Source organism: Canis lupus, chromosome 3 (genome assembly GCF_048164855.1).
Source record: "Canis lupus baileyi chromosome 3, mCanLup2.hap1, whole genome shotgun sequence".
NCBI lineage: Eukaryota > Metazoa > Chordata > Mammalia > Carnivora > Canidae > Canis > Canis lupus.
The window spans coordinates 65028347-65051823 of record NC_132840.1 but is presented as its reverse complement, the minus strand read 5'-3'; the positions used below and the strand labels follow the sequence as shown (position 1 = coordinate 65051823).

General features: G+C 40.4%; 1 protein-coding gene across 2 annotated transcripts; it reads left to right on the top strand.

Moving 5' to 3' along the window:
* Window positions 1-1401: 1401 nt before the first annotated feature.
* Window positions 1402-23477, top strand: POGLUT3 (protein O-glucosyltransferase 3). 2 transcript variants are annotated; one of them, XM_072821856.1, is made up of 9 exons: window positions 1402-1603; window positions 8043-8240; window positions 10841-11127; window positions 13059-13091; window positions 14182-14398; window positions 16327-16523; window positions 17893-18087; window positions 19426-19530; window positions 20968-23477. In XM_072821856.1, exons 1-9 carry the CDS (start codon window positions 1402-1404, stop codon window positions 21091-21093), a joined length of 1560 nt encoding a protein of 519 aa, XP_072677957.1. In that variant the 3' UTR covers window positions 21094-23477. The 2 variants fall into 2 exon arrangements, with proteins under 2 accessions (XP_072677957.1, XP_072677958.1); XM_072821857.1 differs by lacking the exon at window positions 13059-13091.

The following is a 23477-nucleotide window of genomic DNA, read 5'->3' as shown; positions in this document are numbered from 1 at the left end:
AGCCCAGGAACGCTTTCTATTTAAAAAGAAATTAACACTTTATCAATGAAAGTAATACTAAATAATGCTATACTTTAGCCCTACAATTTACCAGTGATTTACTAACATTTTCTGAAAAATCTTTCCAAAATACAAAGAACACCGTCTGGTCAGTATTTCTAAAATAGATCAAGAGAACTGGGAAGGATTTTGTCCTAATAAATAAAAACGGTCCTAGCAGGAACGCTGAGTAGCCCAATTAAAGGAGGGCTAATTAAATCAGGGGATGCCTGATTCCGGCATTTCTAGATTGAGGTCTGTCAAGAGTGCAGAATCCCTGTGTCCATTCTGCACTGTGGGTTCCCCTGGCTCTTCCAGCTTGAGCAGAATATTATTTTCTTTGAACAATTTTGAACCATAAGCAAATAAAAGAAGCAAAAATAATAAATGTGGATCAAGTGGTGGGGGGGGGGGGGAGGCAGACAATGGCTTCCAGCGCTTAGGGCTCCTGCCTGTCTCTTCCTGGACCCCCACTTCCAGCTTCTGGGTAGTGATCAAGACCAATGACACCTCATTAGTTACAGGGGACAGGAGCCACCTGACAGAGGGGAAGCTCACCCACCAGGCTCAAGCCCTTCTTCCACCCTGACTTCTGCTACCCCAGGGCCCAACGGCTCCCTTGGGGTTTGTCCCTAACTTAGTAGATGCTCAGAAAACACAGGTTGAGAAGAGCGAAGTGTAGGGTTAGGAGATAAGGAAGCAGCGGAGAAAGTCTCAGCAGAGGCCTGGGGCTCAGCTTGGGGCTGGCGCGAAACAGGGCGCAGAGGCGGGTGGAGAGGGCAGAGGGGAGCCGGGCGGAAACCCCGTGCAAGGCCTTGGCTGAAGGCATTTTCCCAAACCACACGGAAGTTCTCCGCGGCGGGGCCCCCTGGCTCGCCCCGCGGCCATCGCCACTGGCTCGTGTCTCTAAAAGCCCCCCCCCCCCCGCCCGCGGCCCGGGGGGCTCAGCGGTTTAGCGCCGCCTGCAGCCCAGGGCGTGACCCTGGAGCCCCCGGATCGAGGCCCACGTCGGGCTCCCTGCATGGAGCCTGCTTCTCCCTCTGCCTGTGTCTCTGTGTGTCTCATGAATAAATAAATAAAATCTTTAAAAAAAAAAAAAAAAGGGTTTCCCGCAAGCAGTAGACAAGCTCTGGAAACCAGAGGGTCGGGCGAGAGCAGGTCCTGGAGGCCGAGGGCGCAGGCTCGCCCCCTGCTGTCCTCGGTCCCCGCGGCGGGGCGCAGGGCGTGGGGGGCCTGGAGAGGGCGGGGGTGGGGGGGCCGCGGGGGCCGCGGGGGCGTCGGCGCCCCGACCCGCCCCCGGAGCGGGCCCCTCCCCGCCGCCGCCGCCGCCGCCGCCGCCGCGCCGCACCGCCGGCCGGGACCATGCGCCGCCTCCCGCGGGCCGCGCTGCTGCCGCTGCCGCTGGCCCTGCTCGTGGCCGCCGGGGCCCCCGAGCCGCCGGTGAGCGCGCCGCGGAGCCTGGCGTGGGGGCCCGGGCTGCGGGCGGGCGTCGTTCTCCCGGTCCGCTATTTCTACCTGCAGGCGGTGAACTCCGAGGGCCGGAACCTCACCCGCTCGCCCGCAGGTAGCGTAGAGCCGCCCCCCGCCCCCCCGCCCCCGGCGACTGTCGCCCTCCCCCGGGCCTTCCCGCCTTCCCGGACACAGAGAGGGGTGGGTGGGGTACGGGGCGTCGCTGCCGAGGGCCGCTGAGCGACCCCGGGGACGGACGAGCCCGGCGGGCCCTGCGGCCCGGGCGGGTCCTGAAGGCCGGGAGCCCCCGCGGGTGCAGCACGCAGGCACTGCCCCGCCTTGAGCCCTCGAGCCCCGCGTCCGATGCAGGGCTGAGGCCTGTGGGTCCCAAGCGGCAGCCCCTGCACGCAGCGCTGCGGGCCGGAGGGGGCGCTTGTGCCTGCGGGACGCGGTTTCCTCACGGGTCCGAGTTCTCCAAGCAGGGAACCCTGTGGGCTCAGCTCTCCCCCGGGGGGGCGGGGGGCGGATCCCGTCCTGGAGTCCGCTGCCTGGCCGCCCGCCCACGGTCTCTCCTGCTCGGGCTCCTGCCCCTGCCCCTGCCCCTGCCCCTGCCCCGGCTCCGGCTCCTGCTCGCCTTGCCTTTGCCATTTCGTGCAACCTGTCCTGCTAGTTTCCAGTTGTTGCAGTCAGGATTTGCTAATCAGCCAACTGGCACCCCTTTTTTTTTTTTTTAAATCAACAAAGACGATCAAAGTACCCCACTGCTAGCGAGAAACTATGACTAAACTCTTCTTAGTTTTGGGAAGGCTTTCCATGGCCCTAAGGGCCAGAATAAAAAATCCTTAAACCCAGATTGGAAGCCTTGCACTATGGGGTGTATTTTCTCCTCCTCCTCCTCCTCCTCCTCCTCCTCCTCCTCCTCCTCCTCCTCCTCCTCCTCCTCCTCCTCCTCCTCCCCCCCTCCCCCTCCCCCTCCCCCTCCTCCTCCTCCTCCTCGATTGTATTTATTTGTTCATGACAGAGACAGAGGCAGAGACACAGGCAGAGGGAGAAGCAGGCTCCCTGTGGGGAGCCCCATGCGGGACTCCATCCCAGGACCCTGGAATCACACAACCTGAGCCAAAGGCAGATGGTCCGTCAACCGCTGAGCCACCCAGACATCCCGGGTGTATTTTCTTCTTTATAGTTTTCTTTCTTTTCTAAAATTCATTTTATGATGTTATAAGGGTGTGTGTGTGTGTGTGGATGCTTTAGAAAGAAAAGGGAGAATGAAGGTAAAAATTAATTTATACAGGAAAAAAGAAAATAGCGTGATCCAAAGTGAAATGCTGCTAATGGAAGAACTAGACATTCAAAGAATATTCTATTCTTTAATCAAAAAAATTGACAAAGTTTTTTTAAGTGGCGGTTCGCAAAGCTGTCAAGAGGGCATGAAAATACTCTCCATCCTCCGCTGGTGACAGCACAAATTACTAAAATATTTCTGGAAAGCAGTTTTCCAAATATACTAAGAGTCTTAAATATTTACAAACCTAATGTACAAAAATAACTTTCAACGGCTAGTATATGTGATTTTTAAAAAGATGTCATTTGCACACAATGTCCATGCCCTTAAATCTGGTAATCTAATTTCTAGGTATTTGTCCTGAGAAAATAACCTCACTCATTAGTGTTCTCAGTAATTATAGCAAGAGAATAAGGAGTTTCTTTTTCACTCTTCTTTTTTCCCCAAGAAAAATTTCCCTGAAAATAATCTTAGTGTTTTCATGATCAGGGGGTAAAAAAAAAGGTAATAAAATCAAAGATTTTCACCAAGTCTTTTCAGACAACCTCAATTTCATACCTTTGGATGCTTCTTATTTCTTCTCATGTCACTTGAGTTTTTATTTCCATTAAAAGGCTGTTCTGTAGTTTTGAAAAGCTCACCCAGCTAGTTTTTACATCATCTGCCACCATTATTCATTCACTTGCAAGTCCTGAAATTTTTGCTTCTCCAAGAACTAAATGAAAAGGAGGCCATTATTTTTCTCAAAAAAATTACACAACTTCTTAACATGACTTAACCAAGATTCCTGTAATAATTATCACTCCCATTTGACAGTGTCACATTTATTTCAATATCATTATTCTGCTGTGTATCTCCAGGTACTAGGATTACAAAATGTGTTCTTGAATGGTTTGAAGCAGAGGATCTCTAACTGGAGTCCAAAGACGGAAATTAGGCAGTCTGTGACCTGTTGACATTGTGATATTCCTAGCATGTGACATAATGTCTGGCAGAGAAGCTCTGTAAATACTGTAGAGAAAAGAGAGGAAGGGGTGGAGGGAGAGTGGTTGGAATATGTCAAGATGGCTGGATACAAAAATACCTGTTTTCTACTCAGCCCTCCTTTACCTTCATCAGTACTCATATCTTCATAAAATAATCATACCTCCTACTTGTGTAGCATTTCATGTTTTAAACTGTGCCCTGTTGTATTTATCATCCTTTAATCATCTTATTATTCTCTTCACTCTGCACAAGAGCAGGCACTCTTTCCATTTAATTAAATCTCCATAATATGTTGTGCATCAATTTTCAGGAAGTTCCTGCAGAGCATCCATGGTCAGCAGGCAGCTAGACATTTTTGAAGAGTTGGCAAAACAACTTGGCCTTCTGGGGCTCTGTTCCCTTGGCCATGTGGGGTTGACTCTTGCTACAGTTGCAGAATCTTAATAATCTTCCTAAACAAAAGGGAAGGCTGTGACTCTGTTGTACCAGGGGTGCCAGAGGTTATTCCTCCAGCCCTGAATTCTGCAAACCAGTATGCTAGCTGACATGACAAGGTGGATGCAGATGGGCTTTGAAAGGAGAAGGATTCAAGCTATATTCAACTCTTGGCTCTGCTACTCATATGTAGGTGACCTTGGGCAAGTTACTTAACTTCTTGGAGCCTGGGCTTCTCAGTCTGTAAAATGGGGTGGCAATGCCCACGTTACAAATTCTTATAGGCAATAAATAAGGAGGATGCCTGGGTGGCTCAGCGGTTGAGTGTCTGCCTTCAGCTCAGGGCTCCATCCTTGGGTCTCAGGATCAAGTCAAGCATCAGGCTCCCCACAGAGAGCCGTCTTCTCCCTCTGCCTGTGTCTGACTCTTTCTCTGTGTCTCTCATGAATAAATAAATAAAATCTTTAAAAAAATAAGGTAGAAAATGAAAATCTCAAGCTCAGGGACTGGCACCTAATTAGTGCTAAGCAAGTGACTTTAAAAAAAAATGCTTTTGATTCCTTTCCAAATCAAAAGTCTGATTCTAATGATGCAAGACTTTGATCTGCTAACCTCCTTGGTCTACCTCGCCCCTGCGTTCTCATGCCATTAGTTGTCTCTCTTAAAGAGGTTTGAACCTCTCTCTCTTAAAGAGGTTCAAATCTGTTCCATTATGTTAGCCCCTGGGGCAAATGAGAATTCACATTCCTTCCATTTGAAGCAATTTCAAATTGCACTCTTCTCATTTTCTCTTTTATGAAAGGTTAAAATTGCTTATTTCTATTTCAGCCCTGACCATTCTTATTTTGTGTTGGCTCTAAAGTTAATTTCATGCTGACAATGACACAGGCATGAAAGATTACCATAAAAATGACTGAACATTTAAAATATGTATTTCCAGTGGCTATATTTTAGTTTTATACGTTTATTTTGAAATGTAACTTTTGCTGCTATAAACATCGGGGTGCAGGTGTCTCGGCGTTTCATTGCATCTGTATCTTTGGGGTAAATCCCCAGCACTGCAATGTCCACAATAGCCAAACTGTGGAAGGAGCCTCAGTGTCCATCGAAAGATGAATGGATAAAGAAGATGTGGTTTATGTATACAATGGAATATTACTCAGCCATTAGAAACGACAAATACCCACCATTTGCTTCAACGTGGATGGAACTGGAGGGTATTATGCTGAGTGAAATGAGTCAATCAGAGAAGGACAAACATTATATGTTCTCATTCATTTGGGGAATATGAATAATAGTGAAAGGGAATAGAAGGGAAGGGAGAAGAAATGGGTAGGAAATATCAGAAAGGGAGACAGAACATAAAGACTCCTAACTCTGGGAAACGAACTAGGGGTGGTGAAAGGGGAGGAGGGCGGGGGGTGGGGGGTGACTGGGTGACGGGCACTGAGGGGGGCACTTGACGGGATGAGCACTGGGTGTTATTCTGTTTGTTGGCAAATTGAATAACAATAAAAAATAAATGTATTCTTAAAAAACTGAAATGTAACTTTTAAATGCTATTTTGGAGACAAAAATAAATTTGGAAGAGACAATACAGATCTTGTCCAATAATTTGAATTTAAAAATAACGAAGCATTTTGGAACTAGTTTTTTTCCATAAATCCGATTCTTTCCAATACTGTTACGATTAATATCACTGTAATCCAGCTCTCTCCAAAACGATCACACAGTCATTAATGTTTGTCTTATATCCGTTTTGTTTATAATCATAAATTTATGGAGAATAGGACTATTTGACCAAGAAATAAACTTTTCTGTAATGCTTCTAGTTTGGGAAAAAAAAAATAGAAATTGTCTCCTGGTCCCCAGGCTCTGCCTGCCTGATTTTCAGTCACCACACTGTGCTTTCTAAAACCAAGTGAGAGATAACACAAAGCATTAACCGGGCAGCCCAGGTGGCTCAGCGGTTTAGTGCTGCCTTCATCCCAAGGCCTGATCCTGGGGACCCGGGATCGAGTCCCATGTTGGGTTCCCTGCATGGAGCCTGCTTCTCCCTCTGCCTGTCTCTCTCTTTCTCTCTCTCTCTCTGTGTCTCATGAATAAATAAATAAAATCTTTACAAAACAAAACAAAACAAAAAACCAAAGCAATAACCAATGTGTTTCATTTAAGCATTTCAGGTAAATGACTAACATTTTAAATGATTTCACATTAAATTATTTTTTTCTTACACCATCTTCTATGTTTATTATAGGTCGTTTATTTTAGCAGAATTCTTTCAATCATTCTTTTAAATAATTTTACATTAAATTATTTTTTCTTGTACCATCCCCCATATTTATTATAGCTCATTTATCTTAGCAGAATTCTTTCATAATTTTATCACACTTGTTTCAAGGACGCCAAAATGTATTATTTAATAGCAAGTTTTCAGACACTAATTCTATTACAAAACTGAAGATACTGAGGAACACCTCTTCTGACCCACATGAGAAAATGAAACCCTTGAAGATCAAAAGAAAGTAGAAACTTTGCTCACAAGATATAGAAACTAATAATAGAAAAAAAAAAAGAAACTAATAATAGGAGAAAGAAGCTTTTTTTTCAGAAATTTCATAAAACATATACACATTTTTATATATAATATATGTAATATGCTTAATTTGAGAACATGATAGATGTCACATGAAAGACTACTTTCATCACTACTATTTTTTGCTAGAGTTGTGAATTTCAGAGGATTTGCCACTTTTTGAAAACCATTTGCCTTTGGTATAGTGATTAACTGTGGTTAGGACTATTAACTGATCTTTATACTCAAAGCTCCTCAGGATCAGATCTGCACTGAGTACATGCAGATACATCCACTGGACTCTGGAAAGAAAGATATGGCAACATTTATTCCTGGATTACAGTGATACTAATCATAACAGTATTGTTTCAATGCCTAAATCTGTGAGCTAATATGCTTTGAAAAGAGAAGGGAAAGTTTACTAAGCAGGTATTGTTTACCATGGAATTTCCAGAATTTTGGAGTTTAAAAGATGTTAGATTATCCTACTGTAACCAGCTTAGAGAAGTAAACTCTAGTATCTACAAAGGTGTGTGAAAATGTGTGTGTGTGTCTGATATTTGTGCACAGACTTTAATAACTAGCTATAATTTTTATTTAGGGAAATAGAAGTATAACTGGAAAATTGGGTTAACAAGAGGGGGATTTCCTGAGAAATGACGGTTATTGGGTGTTAAAATGGTTTACAAAGAAAGCCGATGTATATTTGATGGGAGAAAGTTCAATTGTCTTGGAGCTCTCATTCTAAGAGTTTTTAGATTTTTAACTACCTGGGCTGCTTTAAACCTACCCAAAGGAGAAGAGAGCAGAGAGGCAAAAAAGTTCATCTCTTCCTTGCTTTTTTAATGAACTGAATTTGTTCATTCAGTAAATCTTTACTGAATGACTAATGGATCAAACGTTGACTCAGATCTTTGGTTTCAAGACACCACCCAGACATGGTTCCTGTCTCAAGGATCTTCCAAACTAAAATTATTTTGTTATTATTTTTTTAAGATTTTATTTATTCATGAGAGACACAGAGAGGCAGAGATACAGGCAGAGGGAAAAGCAGGCTCTGCAAGGAGCCCAATGCAAGACTTGATCCCAGACCCCAGGATCATGACCTGAGCCGAAAGCAGACTCTCAACTGCTGAGCCACTCAGGCATCCCTATTTTGTTATGATTTTGAGGGTACAGAAGAAAGTAACTTTGGTGTAGAGACACCTATCCAATGATTGGTAACCCTTCATGATCCATGAAGTAGTAGTTTATTCATTTTTTTTCTTTCAGATCAAACACTATTCAGAGTAATAATCAAATCTCTTTCACCTAAAGAGTTAGTCCGGATTCACGTTCCCAAACCTTTGGACAGGAATGATGGGACATTTTTGGTGCGGTACAGGATATATGACACTGTCAGCGCGGGGCTGAAGATAGAGGTCCTTTATGGTGATGAACACGTGGCTCAGTCTCCTTATATTTTGAAAGGTAAGTGATAATTACACAATCCAGCACCAGCCTTATATGTGTAGAACCCATGCCTTTCAAAGTGGGATACAATGACCTTGAAGTCATATACAAGAGAGTAAACATGGTATGCATACCTCCTGGAGATCAATTTTAAATAATTCTGCACCTAATTTGGGGTTCAAACTCGCTACCACAAGATCAAGAGTCACATGCTTTACTGACTAAGCCAGCCAGGCACCCCGCCTGGAGTTCAATTTAACTTTTTAAATTGATTTAAATTAAATTTTGAGGGAAGGAAACTAAGTAAAGAAATTTGAATGATAAGCAAGAAAAGCTTGTTTATTTGCCCAAGTAGTTAACATTTCCAGCTTTCTTCATTCTTTTATATAGATCTATATTTTCATCTACTACCATTTGCTTTCTGCTAAAGAATTCCTGTTATCATTTCTTTTAGTGTAAGAATCCTGGTAATAAGTTCTCCTAGCTTTTGAATGTCTGAAAGAGTCTTTATTTTGCCTTCAGTTTTGAAAGACATTTTTGCTAAATATAGAACCGTAGGTTAACGGGGTTGGGTTTTTTTTTTTTCCTTTTAGCACTTTATAGATATTGTGCCACTGCCCTCTTACTTGCTTGTTTCCAACAGTATATCTGCTGACAATGATAATTTTGTTCCTCTGTACTGCTAAAGATTTTCTCTTTGAGTTATTTTGAACAATTTGATTATTATGTGCTTTGGTGTAGTATTCTTCATGTTTCTTGTGCTTGGGTTTGTGGAGCTTCTTTGATCTTTGCGATTATAGTTTTCATTAAATCCAGAAAATTTTTGGCCATTATTTCTTCAATATTTTTTCTGTTCTACTCCAGAGTTCCTCCAAGAATTCCAGTTACCCCTCTACCAGGATTGAAATAATCCCATAGCTCATTGATGCTGTTTTCACTTAAAATTTTTTTTTCTCCATTTCATTTTGTATTTTTTCTATTGCTACATCATTAAGTTCCCTAATCTTTTCTTCTGCAATCCCCAATTTGTCATTAATTGTATCCAGTGTATTTTTCATCTTCTGGCACTTTCTCATCTTCTTGAGCTTTTTTTCCCTGGAATGCAGTGATGTTACTTGGAAATAATTTGAACCTTTCAAATTTTACTTTTACAATTCATTAGGCGAAATTGGAACCATGTGTAGCCTGGAGCTAATTATTCCCCACCACTCAGGCAATACGTCTCTGTCTACTCTACCCTAAGCCCCAGGAATTAGGATGCTTTCCAATCTGCCTGGTATAAACAGGTGCTCTTCACAATCTTGTAAGACCAGTGGGTAGTGTTGCCTCCAATCATTCTGGATGGTCCTTTCCCTGCTTTGGATAGTTTCCTCACTTATATACACTCTTAAGAAACCCTACATACTGGAAGGGGAACTTTTTGCAGATCTCTGGAGCTTTCTATATGTGTAGTTTTCTCTTCTTAGGGAGTGTGTCCTGTAAATGCCAGCTGCCTTGTTCTCCCTGGACACTCAGCTCTGTCCCCTCAACTCAGTGACACTGCTGGGCTCTGCCTCCATTTCTCCCCCTGTTTTCATACCCGGAAACTCCCTTAGCCAGTAAGATTATGAACTGCAGGACTCACCTCATCTGTTTCCCATCTCTCAGACTCACTGTCCTTCACTGCCTCATGTCCCATGGCTTAAAAAGTCTTTCATATATTTTGTCTCTTTTTTTGGTAGTTTCAGGCAGAAGGGCGTTTGGTCCATATTAATCTTGGTCTGAAGTAGAAATCCTCAAGAAACATAAATAATTTTTTAAGTTCTTATATTTATAAAAATTATTTTAATTTTTATATTAAGTTAAATATATTTTGAAGAAAGATATAAAAGTGTTATAAACTCCTTTTAGGATGATTCCTCAGAGAAGTTTCATACTCATGGCTGGGTACTTTAAAATTACACTGCCAGATACCCCTGGGTTATGTATTTCTTCTTTGAGATGTGATAAGGAAGGTGATTTTAGGGATTCAGGGGAAGAGACCTCCATCTTGTCTAAAAAAAATCACCACTGGGATATCTGGGTGGCTCAGAGGTTGAGCATCTGCCTTAGGCTCAGGTCATGATGCCGGGGTCCTGGGTTCAAGTCCCATATTGGGCTCCCTGTGGGGAGCCTGCTTCTCCCTCTGCCTATATCTCTGCCTCTCTCTGTGTGTGTCTCTCGTGAATAAATAAATAAAATCTTTTTAAAAAATCACCACTATATAATTACTATATAATAATACCTGAAAAGTAGTACCTTCTCTTTTTCCTTGTTAAAAGTTAGGTTGTTTTATGTTCATCAGGCATTTATAGCTCACTGAGTTTATCAGCTAATTGGCTGAGAGTGGGTTATATTGGAAGAGAGCATATGCTATACCAGGTTGTCTAGAGGAGTCTGAAAGGGGGAAGCAAAGTAGAAGCACAGGACTCTGACATAAGTACTTTCATCACTGATTTGTTTAGGGCAGATTATTCCTGTCTGGATAATCTTAGAGTTCACCAAGAAGTCATCCCACGTTCATATCAGGCAGAAACAACTCCCTGTATCGTGGTGTTCGTTAATGGGGAGTGGCGTCACACATGCTTTGCCTTCCCTAGGACCAGTGTACCATGAGTACTGTGAGTGTCCAGAAGAGGATCCTCAGGCCTGGCAGAGGACTCTTTCGTGTCCAACCAAGGAACCACAGATTGCAAAAGATTTCGCTTCTTTCCCCAGCATCAATCTCCAGCAGATGCTAGACGAAGTTCCGAAAAGGTTTGGGGATGAGAGGGGTGCCATTGTCCATTACACGATTCTCAATAACCACATCTACCGGAGATCTTTAGGGAAATACACAGACTTCAAAATGTTCTCAGACGAGATTTTGCTGTCACTGGCAAGAAAGGTATGCGAATGGAATCACTGGTTCCCAAAACAACACAGAGTTGACCCTTAAACAACACGGGTTTGAACTGCATGAGTACACTTATACATGGGCATTTTTTAATAAATACAGTCCAGTACTATAAATGTATTTCTCTTCCTTATGATTTTCTTAATTAACAGTTTCTTTTCTCTAGCTGATTTTATTGTAAAAACACATAATACAATACACGTAACATACAAAAGTTGTGTTAATCAACTCTTATGTTATTGGTAAGGCTTCCACTCAACAACAGGCTACTAGTTGTTACACTTTGGAGGAGTCAAGATTTATACGCAAATTTGAGATTGTACAGATGTCGGAACCTCTAACCCCTGCATTGTTCAAGGGTCAACTGTAGTTTACTTATTTCGTTGTAACATTGAGATGCTTAGAACAACAATGGCAAAGGATAGGAATGGATTCCAAGCTTGGAAATATGTATCTAAGCTGTCCACCACCTGAGTGTTCATAAATTCTCCTTCTTTATGGATCTTTCTTTCCTGTAGGAAAAGAAATATGGCTCCATCCCCCATTTCAGGCCCTATAGAGTACTCCCGAGTTTTCTGTGGACTCCCAGACATGTTTAACCTCAAGGTCACCTTTAAAAAAAATTTATATATTTACTGGAGGGAGAGAGAAAAAGCATCAGCTGGAGGAGGGGGAGAGGGAGAAAGAGAATCCTCCAGCAGACCCCTGAGACAAGACTCAGTCTCACAACCCTGACATCATGATCTGAGCAGTAAGTAAGAGTCAGACACTTAACCATCTAAGCCCCCCAGGTGCCCCTCAGGGTCACTTCTTGAAGTTCTCCATCGTGGGGAATATTCCTCCCATTCAGATACCACTTTCTGCAGCTGTTTTGTTCTTTTCACCTCAAAATGACTAGAACTTCAGCCATCTTTTCCTTGTTTCACCCTAAGTGCCTCTAAAAGATGGTATGCATGGCACATTTTGTTGAAGGTTCTAGTAACAGAGAGGTGATTTTGTACCAGTGCATAATAAAAACCAGCCAAACAAAACCCCTAATGTTTAAAAATAGACATCTGTCTATAAATCAGACTCAGTCATCCATGCTCTGGAAATTTCTCACTGTCTGTCATTGATCCTCAGGTCTTAGCTTCTTAGTGACTATTGTTGGGCCTCTATCTCTCAGAAGACTTCTCAATTCCTCCCACCCACTCCCCTCTATTCAACCCTTCTTTCCACATTTACTAAACTCTTATGCAGAGCAACTCAAAATTCCTTTTGTTCTTCCTCCTTCCTGACCATGCAGAGTGAGAGGTGAGGATGGGCGTTTTCTGCCTATCCCACCCAGAAAGACTGGCAAGGTGGTTTTCCAAACCAAAAGCCAACTTTGGGAATATGAGTTATGTGGTTTCCCAAGTGTGCTGAAATGTGGGGCTGCAATCAATTCCTATCTTTATTTTATTTTATTTTTAATTCTTATTTTAAGTAGCAGGTGCCCCACGCCCATCCCCACTAGCCCACCATATATGCATATTAAGGTATTTGGTCATAAACAAGGTATTTTCTTCCTGGCCTGATGCCCTGTATTCCTACCTTGTACTGATGTTGCTGCCTCTCTTCAGTGGTTTCTACTAGTGATGAATTTGTCCCTGAGAGGACATTTGACAATGTGTAGAGACAGTTTTGGTTGTCAACTCTATGTGTTGCTACTAGCATCTGGTCTGTGGAGGCCATTGGGTGCTAGCAAACATTCTACAATGCACAAAACAGCCCCTACCGCAAAAAATTACCCAGACCCAAATGTCAATCCTACTGAGATTGAGAAATCATGCTCTATAGTGAGAACTTCTGGTGTGGAGTTTATGAATGAGCTTATAAATAAGAGTAGGGAAACAAGAGGGTGAATCATTAGTCACATCCCCTGCCCTTCCCTCTTGTTCTAGGTTCTTTGCCCAGTGGCTGGGAAGAAATCCAAGGTAAATGAGACTCGTCTCTGGGCTTTGAGCAGCCTACTCTAGTGGGACTTGTTTTTGTTATTTGGAAGTTAGGATAGGATGTGAATACAAATAGCTGTACCTCAACGTGGTGGGCCTGTAAGAATAATAGGTACCCAGATTGAAACTGCCTGAGGAGGGCAAGTCATCGAGGAGGTAACATTCAGTCTGAGTTTGAAGGATGGGAAAGGAGAGTGCCACACAAATAAGTAGGAGAAGAATACTCCAAGTGAGAAGGGAATTACATATGAGAGGAGGTGACATGTTCAGAGAGGAGCCCAAAGTTTACTGGCACACACTCAGGTGGAAGATGAGGCTCACAGCTACAGGGGCTTGCTTTCTGGCCAGAGAGTTTAGACCTTGACCTGTAGGCTTTAGGTTCTGTTGACCTTGGTAGTAACATTATTTTGGGTTTTATGAATTTGGGCAGCAAGGTGAAAGAAGATTAGTTTGGGGAGAGTCTAATATCAGAACACCTAGTGAATAAGCTACTGTAACAATCCAGGCAAGAGATGAGAAGGATCTCAAGTATAGCTTTGACTGACCGTGGAGATGGACATGGAGTGAGAAAGTCCAGAAACAAAGGTAGACGTGATGTGGAGGTTTGATAGTGAAGGAAAACAGAGGCTTGGGTCTAATCTTGTTGATTCTCCATGAGGCAGCTGGCAGAAAGAGTTCTTGAAGCCCTTTATTCATACCTTTCTATACCATGTCCACTTCTATAATACTAAGCAATTTTGATAATTTTTAAATTTATTTTTTTACTAAGTAACCTCTGTACCCAACATGGTGCTGGAACGCATGATCCCAAAATCAAGAGTCAGGTGCTCCACCAACTTAGCCAGCTGGATGCCCTGATACGAAGCAATTTTAAATGCCCCTTCTTAACAGAGGGAGCTTACTCCTGGCTGAGTGAATTTGCCATGTACCATCCTCACCCTAAATTTTCTGATACTACTGATGACTGAGAGGCATTCTTCTCTCTTCTGCTAATTTCAAATGTTTACTTTATCAGACATGTTTTAAGACTGAGGTCTTCCCAGCACTGATGTTTCTTCTTCTGTTTATTTAGGTCCTTCTCCCTGATATAGAATTTTATATTAATCTTGGAGATTGGCCTCTGGAGCATCGAAAAGTCAATGAGACCCCTGGCCCTTTACCTATCATTTCATGGTGCGGCTCCCTGGATTCACGAGATATTATCCTTCCAACGTATGACATCACCCACTCCACACTTGAAGCAATGAGGGGTGTCACCAATGATCTCCTCTCTATTCAGGGAAATACAGGTAAATTAAAGTTTATTCTCAGAGGAAAAACAGAGGTGAAAAGAGAATGTTCGGTCAGAGAGAATAAAGGTATGTATTGAAATAAACATTGTTCTTATTTTCTAACCAAGAAAAAGGAGCAGTATAGCATTCTTCTAATCCAAAAGTTTGGTATGTGGGTGGGCTAGTGATTGAGTCTCCTTTGTGTTGATCATTGATAAATACTATTTGACAATATACATTTGGTAAAATTGTCACTTAATGCTGACTCCAGTGCCTTTATATTGCTGGGTGAAGAGAGCATTTTGAAAAATATAAAATTACATGTAGATGTAAGAGAATCGTGGTAGTAGTATAATTTGGGTATTACTATCTCTAACACTTAATAACAAATTTTCTCCTTTCCTCTTTCTGCCTTGCTTCATCCTTCAAAATCTGAGTCCCCTGCCCCCATTTGATGACCTTACACTTGAGGCACAATACACCTTTGTATTAAACCAAACTCCCTGAGAATACACCCTGACTAAGTAAAGAAGTCTTAAAACTTCTGTAAAGACACCCTGTAAAGAAGTCTTTACAACTTCTGTCCCTCTTTATTGTGATTTGGTAGGCTTGTTTAGTAGATGCAACCAGAAACTCTTTGCAAAGTACCTAAAGATAACATGAAATGAAACTGACTTTTTATTTGAGAACAGTGAATACCTTAGAAGTGTGCTAAAATATTGGAGAGAGTAAACTCCCTCTAGTTACTGTGTTTTATGATTTATCCCTTTGAGTAGTTAACAGGTGTTAACTAATGACCTCTCTTTAGAATAATAGAAATAGATTTAAATTAATTCTTCTAGAATATTGCCCTCCCAGGAAAGATACACATGCACACACACACACATATACACATGTATTTATATAGCTGAGCTATATATATAATTTTTTCATTTCATAGCATATGAGACAAAGTCTTTCCTGTATCCAAAAGTGATGTGCTCAAAATCCTGAACAACCCAAAGATGTGGATATTACTTGGTCACTTATTCATGAGAGACAGAGAGAGAGAGAGAGAGAGAGAGAGAGGCAGATGTTACTTGGTCACATAGTTTGTTCTGGTCACCTAATCTAAGAACAAAAGCCTAGCTCATTTTTTATTGTGAAGCACAAAGAATGGAAGAAGCTAGTGCCAAGTCATTGAATGTCTTTTGCTTTGAACTTGATCCAGTGCTATTTTGGATATCTCCTAATGTCATAAACAGTCCAATTTTTTTTAAAGATTTTATTTATTTATTTGTGATAGAGAGAGAGAGACAGAGACATAGGCAGAGAGGGAAGCAGGCTCCCCTGAAGGGAACCCAATGCAGGACTCGATCCCAGGACCCCAGGATCATGTCCTGAGCCAAAGGCAGATGCTAAACCACTGAGCCACCCAGGCGTCCTGACAGTCCAATATTTGAGTAAACTCTCACAGGTAGACAAATAGGTGAAATTAGAGCATTCTTTTTTATGTGATACAGCAAATAAAAGGACTTTTTATTTTTAAGTTATTATTTTTAAAGATTTTATTTATTTATTTGAAAGAGAGAGAGAGAGGGCACAAGCAGGGGGAGGAGCAGCAGGAAAGGGGAAGCAGGCTTCCTTGCTGAGCAGGGAGCCCAATGAGGGGCTCAATCCTAGGACCCTGAGATCACAACCTGAGCTAAGGGCAGATATGTAATTGACTGAGCCACCCAGGTGCCTCTAAAGGACTGTTTTTACTAGTCCAAACTGGGAAGTATTTCAGGCAGGATACTTGATCCTGTATTTTTTTGGAAATAGCACCTTACTTTAGAAGATGAGTTGGTGATCAAAGAGCTTTAATGTCTTAAATGACAATAGTAGATTAAAGATGATTACACTTACCGTTTTTATAAATGTCAAATTCATAATCATATTTTTTTTTTGTGGCTTCAAACTTTTAGGGCCTTCCTGGATCAATAAAACAGAGAAAGCTTTCTTCAGAGGTAGAGATAGCCGAGAAGAGAGGCTCCAGTTGGTACAGCTGTCCAAGGAAAACCCAGAGCTCCTAGATGCAGGAATTACAGGATATTTCTTTTTCCAAGAGAAAGAAAAGGAGCTTGGAAAAGCTAAATTGATAGGTTTCTTTGATTTCTTTAAGGTATGCATATATGTCTTCCTGTAAGGATATGAAGTGATAAACTTGTATTAAGTCCACCAAATCACTTGGTGGGCAAATTTCTCCAGTCTTGTGAGCTGCCACACACTTTCTTACTTTCTCCCTTCCAAACATAGGGAATTATAAAACTCACTGTGATTTATTTTTTTTTATTTTTGTTAATTCTGTCTTAAAAAAGCCAGAACTGTATTTAGTGCAAAATATAATGCAAGGATTCACCTGGGGTTTGGGGTACATTTATCTGCTTTTCTCTCTTTCATATTTGTTTCCATAAACTGGGAATATAAATGTCTTTTACCTAAAGTGATTTTTTTTAAATTTTTTTTCTAAAGTGATTTTAAATGATTTTTGTAAACAGAATATAAATACCATATAAATAAGAAAGAAGCTGGAATTGGGATTCACATCCTGCCTGTAGTCTTGCCTCCGTCCCTAACTGTGGGCCCTTCATCTGTTAGTACCCCTAACCATGTGAGATGCCTTGTTCCTTCAGAGCATTGTCAGGAAGCTCAAGGATAGGGACGTGAAAAATGTGACAAAATCTGACTGGCTAGAAAACTCTTTAGTACCAATTACTTAAGAAAAAATAAATTACTTAATCTGTGCATATATCCTGTTCATTTCAGTGTGATATAATGAAAAGAACATTGGATTTGAACTCAGGGAATAGAATTTATCTGAACACTGACTTTCTCACTTGCAAAAAAAAAAAAACCAAAAAAACAAAAAAACAAAAACAGAAAAAAAGAGAGAGGTTATGATAATACTTGCTTCACATTACTATGATTTAATGAGGTTTAATTCCCATGAAAAGTGATTTTGAAATGTAAATCAAAGTTTATTAATCCAGCAAATAGGTAAACAGAGTACATATTATGTTGCTAGCATGCTAATCCCTGAACCTCTCCAGGTTTCTGTGTCCTCAACTCTAGAACTGAACACTAGAGATAATGCTTTCCTTTTTCATACTTAAATTAGTATAAGGAACGAATGAAATAATGTATTCATGAAATACATAAATTGTTACCAACTTTAATAAACATACAACTTTTGAAACATTTTCTTATCCAGTCACAGAAATCTGAATCCATTACATAGAGTTAAAATAGGTATTCCTATTTCCTAAAATTACTGATCACTGTATTTCTTAAAATCAGCCTGCTCAAGGCTGATTATGATTTCAATATAAAGAGAAAATGTGAGTTACAAAATAACATATAAAACTTTTAAACAACTGAATTTGGAACATGGGAAGTAATTCTTTTATATTTAGTATAATAATGTTGATGACAAGCAGAAGCGAAGCAAATGGCTGTTAAGTTTTTTCTTTATGTTTGTTTTAATCTTTTAGTACAAGTATCAAGTGAATGTGGATGGGACCGTCGCTGCTTATAGATATCCATACCTCATGCTGGGCAACAGTTTGGTTTTGAAGCAGGACTCGAAATATTATGAACATTTCTATATGGCACTACAGCCTTGGAAACATTATGTTCCAATTAAAAGAAATCTTAGTGATTTACTAGAGAAAATTAAGTGGGCCAAGGTATGTTTTCTGCAATTTTAATTTCTTGAGACAGTAAGAGACTTACCAGGATTATTTACATGAGTTCCATCATGACCCAGTTAACTTGACATAATTTAGTTGAAATGTTACTTTCAGAAATGTTATTTTCTGAAATTTTTGTCTCCTTGAAGTATCTAAAGAAGCAACATCAGGATCATTTAAATTCTAATTTGGAGTATCAACATTTTGGGGAATTTTTAGCAGGTTTAGAAGTGTTATGTAGAAAATAGATTTTTTTCTAAAGGAATCACTATTCATGCCTATACACACAAGCAAAAACACATCAAATGCAAATTACAGATTGAAAATCCCAGGGCTGGAGTGCTTTATGCACAAGAAGATATTGAAGGCAATTATGGTATCATCTTCTTTTCCCCAGTTAGAAAAAAGGCACAATGAATGCATGCCATACAACATCCCAAGAATCACTAGTTTCCCATAAAATAAGAGTTCTTTTTTTTAAAAGGAAACCTATTAAGAAGCTGTTGTGTTTTATTACGAAACTATAAAAATTTATCCTTCCATTATAAGGCTTTATTCTAAATTTCTGAGAAGCAGTGTTTGGGTTTGCAATTAACTGGATGCCTGAGGCAGAATCATTCTTGTGACCCTTTATACAGAATCAGGATTGCTTGCCAATGGCTTTTCCTGTGGGCTGCACAGTAGAATACTAGCTATTTTCCAAAAGTATAATTAGAAACAATGACTGTTCCTGGTATTGAAGGAACAGCCTGTGGGTACTAATGACTGAATTTATGATTACAGCGATAAGATGCTTTCATAGCTACCATTTTATAACAGTTTTTGGGCTTTCACTGCATATTAAAATGGAGTTTTTAAGAGTTGTTATAACATGAAAAGTGATTCATTCTACCCCAGATTATACTTTAATACCAAGCAGAGAGGCTAGGATGGGGGAACAGAGGATGAGCCCTAAATTCCTTGGGTACCCAGGACAATAGTACTAGGGTAGCCACAAAAGACACTGCATGTCAGGTGTGTAGGGGAAAGCACTTCTGGACCTGTGGAGCAGCGTCCTAACATGTGTAACCGTTTCTGTGTCATACAGAGTGTCTAGGGAAGTACCTCGTTGATTTCTCAATGCCTTGCTCCAAAATTATCTTCCTCCTGTCCCACGTCTCCATGCTGGTCACATTAAACCTGACACCTGACACCTGTTCTGTATCACACTCACCAGTAGCCTTTGGGGGGGGCGGGGCGGAGGGGGTGGAGGGGATGTTCACAAGAGTACTTTTCATTTATTGTGTGTGTGTGTGTGTGTGTGTGTGTGTGTGTGTGTGTGTTTAAACCTTTCAGGAAAATGATGAAGAAGCCCAGAAGATTGCAAAAGACGGACAGTTGGCTGCTAGGGACCTGCTGCAGCCACACCGGCTCTACTGCTACTATTACAGAGTGCTCCAGGTGGGTTCCCACTGATCATCCTGCTGGGTCAAGGGTCCTCACACTCCATGCTCAGCCTGACTGCCTCACTTCAAAGTGTTCAGAGGGTCAGCCCGTGGAGCTCTGGGTAAGCCGAGCACCAGCCCCTGGAAAGGTAGGAGTGGTACTAAAGCCTTTTGTGGTCTCCCATGTTTTTATCTCCACTCACTATTATGAAAAACAATGCGTTAGAGCCCTTACACATACAAATTAAAAGCTCCTCCTATTTCGGCAGTGCTCTCTCTCATTAAATGCCTTATGGAATTCCTAGGTATTTTCTGAACCTCAGAGAACATCTCTCCTTTTTTTTTTTTTTTTTTTTTTGAGAACATCTTTCCTTATCTAGAAAACAAGGCAGTTGGATTAGAGATCATTAACATCTCTCTGCTCAAAAAGTCTGCCTCTTTGTCCTTGTTACTACTTAAGATTGTGCTTTTACAGTTAGGATGGAAAGCAAGTATTTAGCTTGCTATAGAAAACAAACAAATGAAGTATATTTATAATGGTTGTAACACCTTAGGCCTAAATACTAAAGTGCAAATGTTTATTGAGAATCTAAGAATTGGTTCTTTGAGTAATTGTCTTGTGTTTCACACAGTAAATTCTAGCCAGGAAGAAAAAAAAAAAAGAATGCTTTTGTTTTTAACCTAAACTTATTTTTCTGTGGACAGAAAAAAAAAGCACATTTCTTCAGATGTCTGTGGATATTACCCTCCAATAGAAAAATAAAAATTATAAATTATGCCACTTACTAAAAGCAGCCTTTCCCTTGAATGAATCATATAACTTCTGCCGATCTACCTATAATATTAACAGTAGGAGTTTCTCCCTCTGAAATATTAATTAGGTTCCTGTATTTTTTGGGTTTGACCCAGCCTCAGAAATGTACAGCTAAATGTGTGTAGAACCACTGAACCAAAAATTTAATTTATAGGAATATATCAGTCAGTGGCCAAAATAGAGGGACTTCACACAGATCTCTCGCTATTTACAAAATGTATGTGACCATGAGCCTAACAGGAAGGGTGTGTGGGACCACCAGCTTTATTTTGCGATGCTTATCCATCTGTTTATTGATTTGAGGCTTCAACAAATTTAATTATTCATTCATAAATTGAGGATAAATTCCAAGAGGTGCCATTATTTCAAGTAGGGACACTTGGCTTGACACTTGGTGGAGGCTTCCTACCTACATATAAAATTGTGGATTGGGGTTCCTTTTTATATTTTGAAATATTGCACTCAGTGTCTATAACAACTGAAGTTAAAATGCATCTTTAGGACTAGAATAAACCAGATCTTTGGTTTCAATCTCAAGATACACAGCAACTAGAAACACTGGTGTGAGTGGGGCAGGGAAGATCCAATGGAATGAAGCACGGGCTAATCTTTTCATTTGCCTTCAAACACACATTCCAGAAATATGCAGAGCGCCAGTCCAGCAGACCCAAAATACGGGATGGGATGGAACTGGTTCCTCAGCCAGATGATAACACGTCCATGTGCCAGTGCCACCGAGAAAGACCTTTCCGAGAAGAGCTTTAAGTCAGCTCACTTTCACCTCCTGCTTATGCCAGTGGTGCATTGAATGCAAGTGTTCAGATAGGAGCCACGCGCTGTACAAGTACCGTTAAGAAGACGTAGATGGGGAGAGCAATCTGAGAGCAAGTATTACAAGTATCATTGAATCTTACTTTATTTTGTATAAAAACTGCTATGATCAAAATCACAGTTTCTCTGAAAAGAAAACTGGCGGGTTTTAGTATACAGAGAGGCTTGCCAAAATATAAATCACTCCCTATGAAACTATTTACATCGTATTTCTTGGTTTGTTTCCATCCCTTGTTCACTTTCCCTCTCCCTCTTCCAATTATGAAGAAAAAATATTTGTTTGTGCAGGGTTCTTCCCCTCTTATTGCATAATTTCTCCTCCTACAAGCTGCTTTGGGCATTCATTAATAGCGAGCCTTCTCTTGGAAGGTCTGATAAGAGTAATTAAGGAAGAAGAGGATGGCTGCCTTATTAAAAGTAGCTTGGAGACTATGGGGGCAATGTTTTTTAAAGCTCACTCATAACTTTTCAGCTAAGTTTTGCCAAAGCCTAAGACAAAATTAAGGAGAAATTATGCCATAAACTAATAATTCCCAATCTATTTGGGTGGTACACCAAATAAGGACAACACAATTATTCGTAGAGAGAACATTCTATGGGTACTGTTCATTACCTATATATTGAATAGATGGAAGATAACTATAATTAGGTGGGGATCTCTACCACTTTTTTACATTTTTAAAAGAGCTACTTGAAAACATGTGCCATAAGCTGCAGTAAGCCTGGTATCTTGGGAATTCACCAATAAGCTGACAAGAAAGGCAAGTATCCTAACCGCTCCCCTCCTCTGTTTCAGTGCATTGCTAAGAGAAAAACTTTGGAAATTTCCTTTTGGATAGGGTCAAGACTTAAGACATATAGCCCAGAAATTCATTACACACTCCTTGTAAGAATCACCAGTCCAAGGTTCACTTCACTCAAGAACACACTCCCAAAGCAAGAGCTCTCCACTCCCAGTCTAAAAATATTTACTCCCCTAATTGAAATATTTACTTCACCTGAAAAAACAATGTAACCACTTTAAAGTAGCCATATCCATAAATGCAGAATTGCGTTAACTAGATGAGCAAAACCACATTTAGGAACAAGTATCCAAGGAAAACCAATACCCACCAATTGTTTAGAAGTACAAGGTCACAAGTATAAAATAAAGGGCAAGCTGTACTGGGACCTTGCCCTAATGAATCATGTCCTAAATATATTGTATACGGAGTTTGGAGCTTGTCAAAGCTGAGATTATTGAGAGAAAATTTGTTCTCCCACACACCACCCAGCCCACCAATCCCAGGTCAGGTCCTTCCTTGTGGCTGATGGCATTTTTGTTAGAAACATCTCAAATTTTTAAAATGTCTATCACTTGCTGCCAAACAAGCCTGATAGTTAAAAGTGAACTGAAATATACCAAGCAGCTTCTGAGCATGGAACAGGAAAGATATATTTCAGAAATTAAGTGGAACCCTCAAAAAATTTCATAGGGAGTGAGCATTCAATCTAGATAATTCTTCATCTGCCCAGCTCAGTCATAGTCTTTAAAAATAGTTCATTTTACATGGCTTTCTGGTTTGTTGACACTAATATAACTTAATAAAATAGTTTTACTAAAGCTCTGATTTTTTCCTTCAAATTCACATAATGTCTGCACATTCCATTAGTCATTTTTAGTACTTCAACTTTCCTTTTTTAAAAATCTGATTTTTAAAAAGGAAGAGAGGGGTATAAGGATATGCAAGTAAATATAATGAGTGCATTTATCTAAATAAGCTGCCAGCCTGTTTGTTGCGGCATTGTTTTTATTAGTAAAATGTTAGAAACACCTTGAATAGTTTTCATGAGGGAACTGGGTAAATAGTTATTGCTATATAAAGGAATGTAATACAACTATTTTTAAAAAGTAGCTCTAAAAAAAAAGTAGCTCTAAATGTACTATCGTGAACAATTTCCATTACAGTATTCAGTGAAAAAGCTAAGTTACAGAACAATATGAATAATGTGAAACCATGAATGTAAAAAACAAAAATATATTTGTGTGGTTGAAAGTTTGGAAGGATTTTACCAATGTCTGAGGAGGGAGAGAAGGGAATTTTTACTTTTTGCTCTATACCTGTCTATGATATTCTATTTTTACTACAAGTATGAATCAGATTATAAAGAAAAATGTAAACCTAGGAAAAGATTTTAAGTGCACAAAAAATATACATAATAAAATAAAATGGATATTTATATTTTCCATTATGCTATTTTTAGATCTATGTCTAGAATTTTGTATCATGGGACATATTATATACACTTTTTAAATAAAGTAATTTTTCTAAATACAA

Excerpts from the sequence above, each read along its gene's own strand:
- POGLUT3 (XM_072821856.1), top strand. The coding sequence starts at position 1,402 with ATGCGCCGCCTCCCGCGGGCCGCGCTGCTGCCGCTGCCGCTGGCCCTG. Across the intron at positions 1,604-8,042 it reads CCTCACCCGCTCGCCCGCAG|ATCAAACACTATTCAGAGTA; the intron begins GTAGCGTAGAGC and ends TTTTTCTTTCAG. Across the intron at positions 13,092-14,181 it reads TGGCTGGGAAGAAATCCAAG|GTCCTTCTCCCTGATATAGA; the intron begins GTAAATGAGACT and ends CTGTTTATTTAG.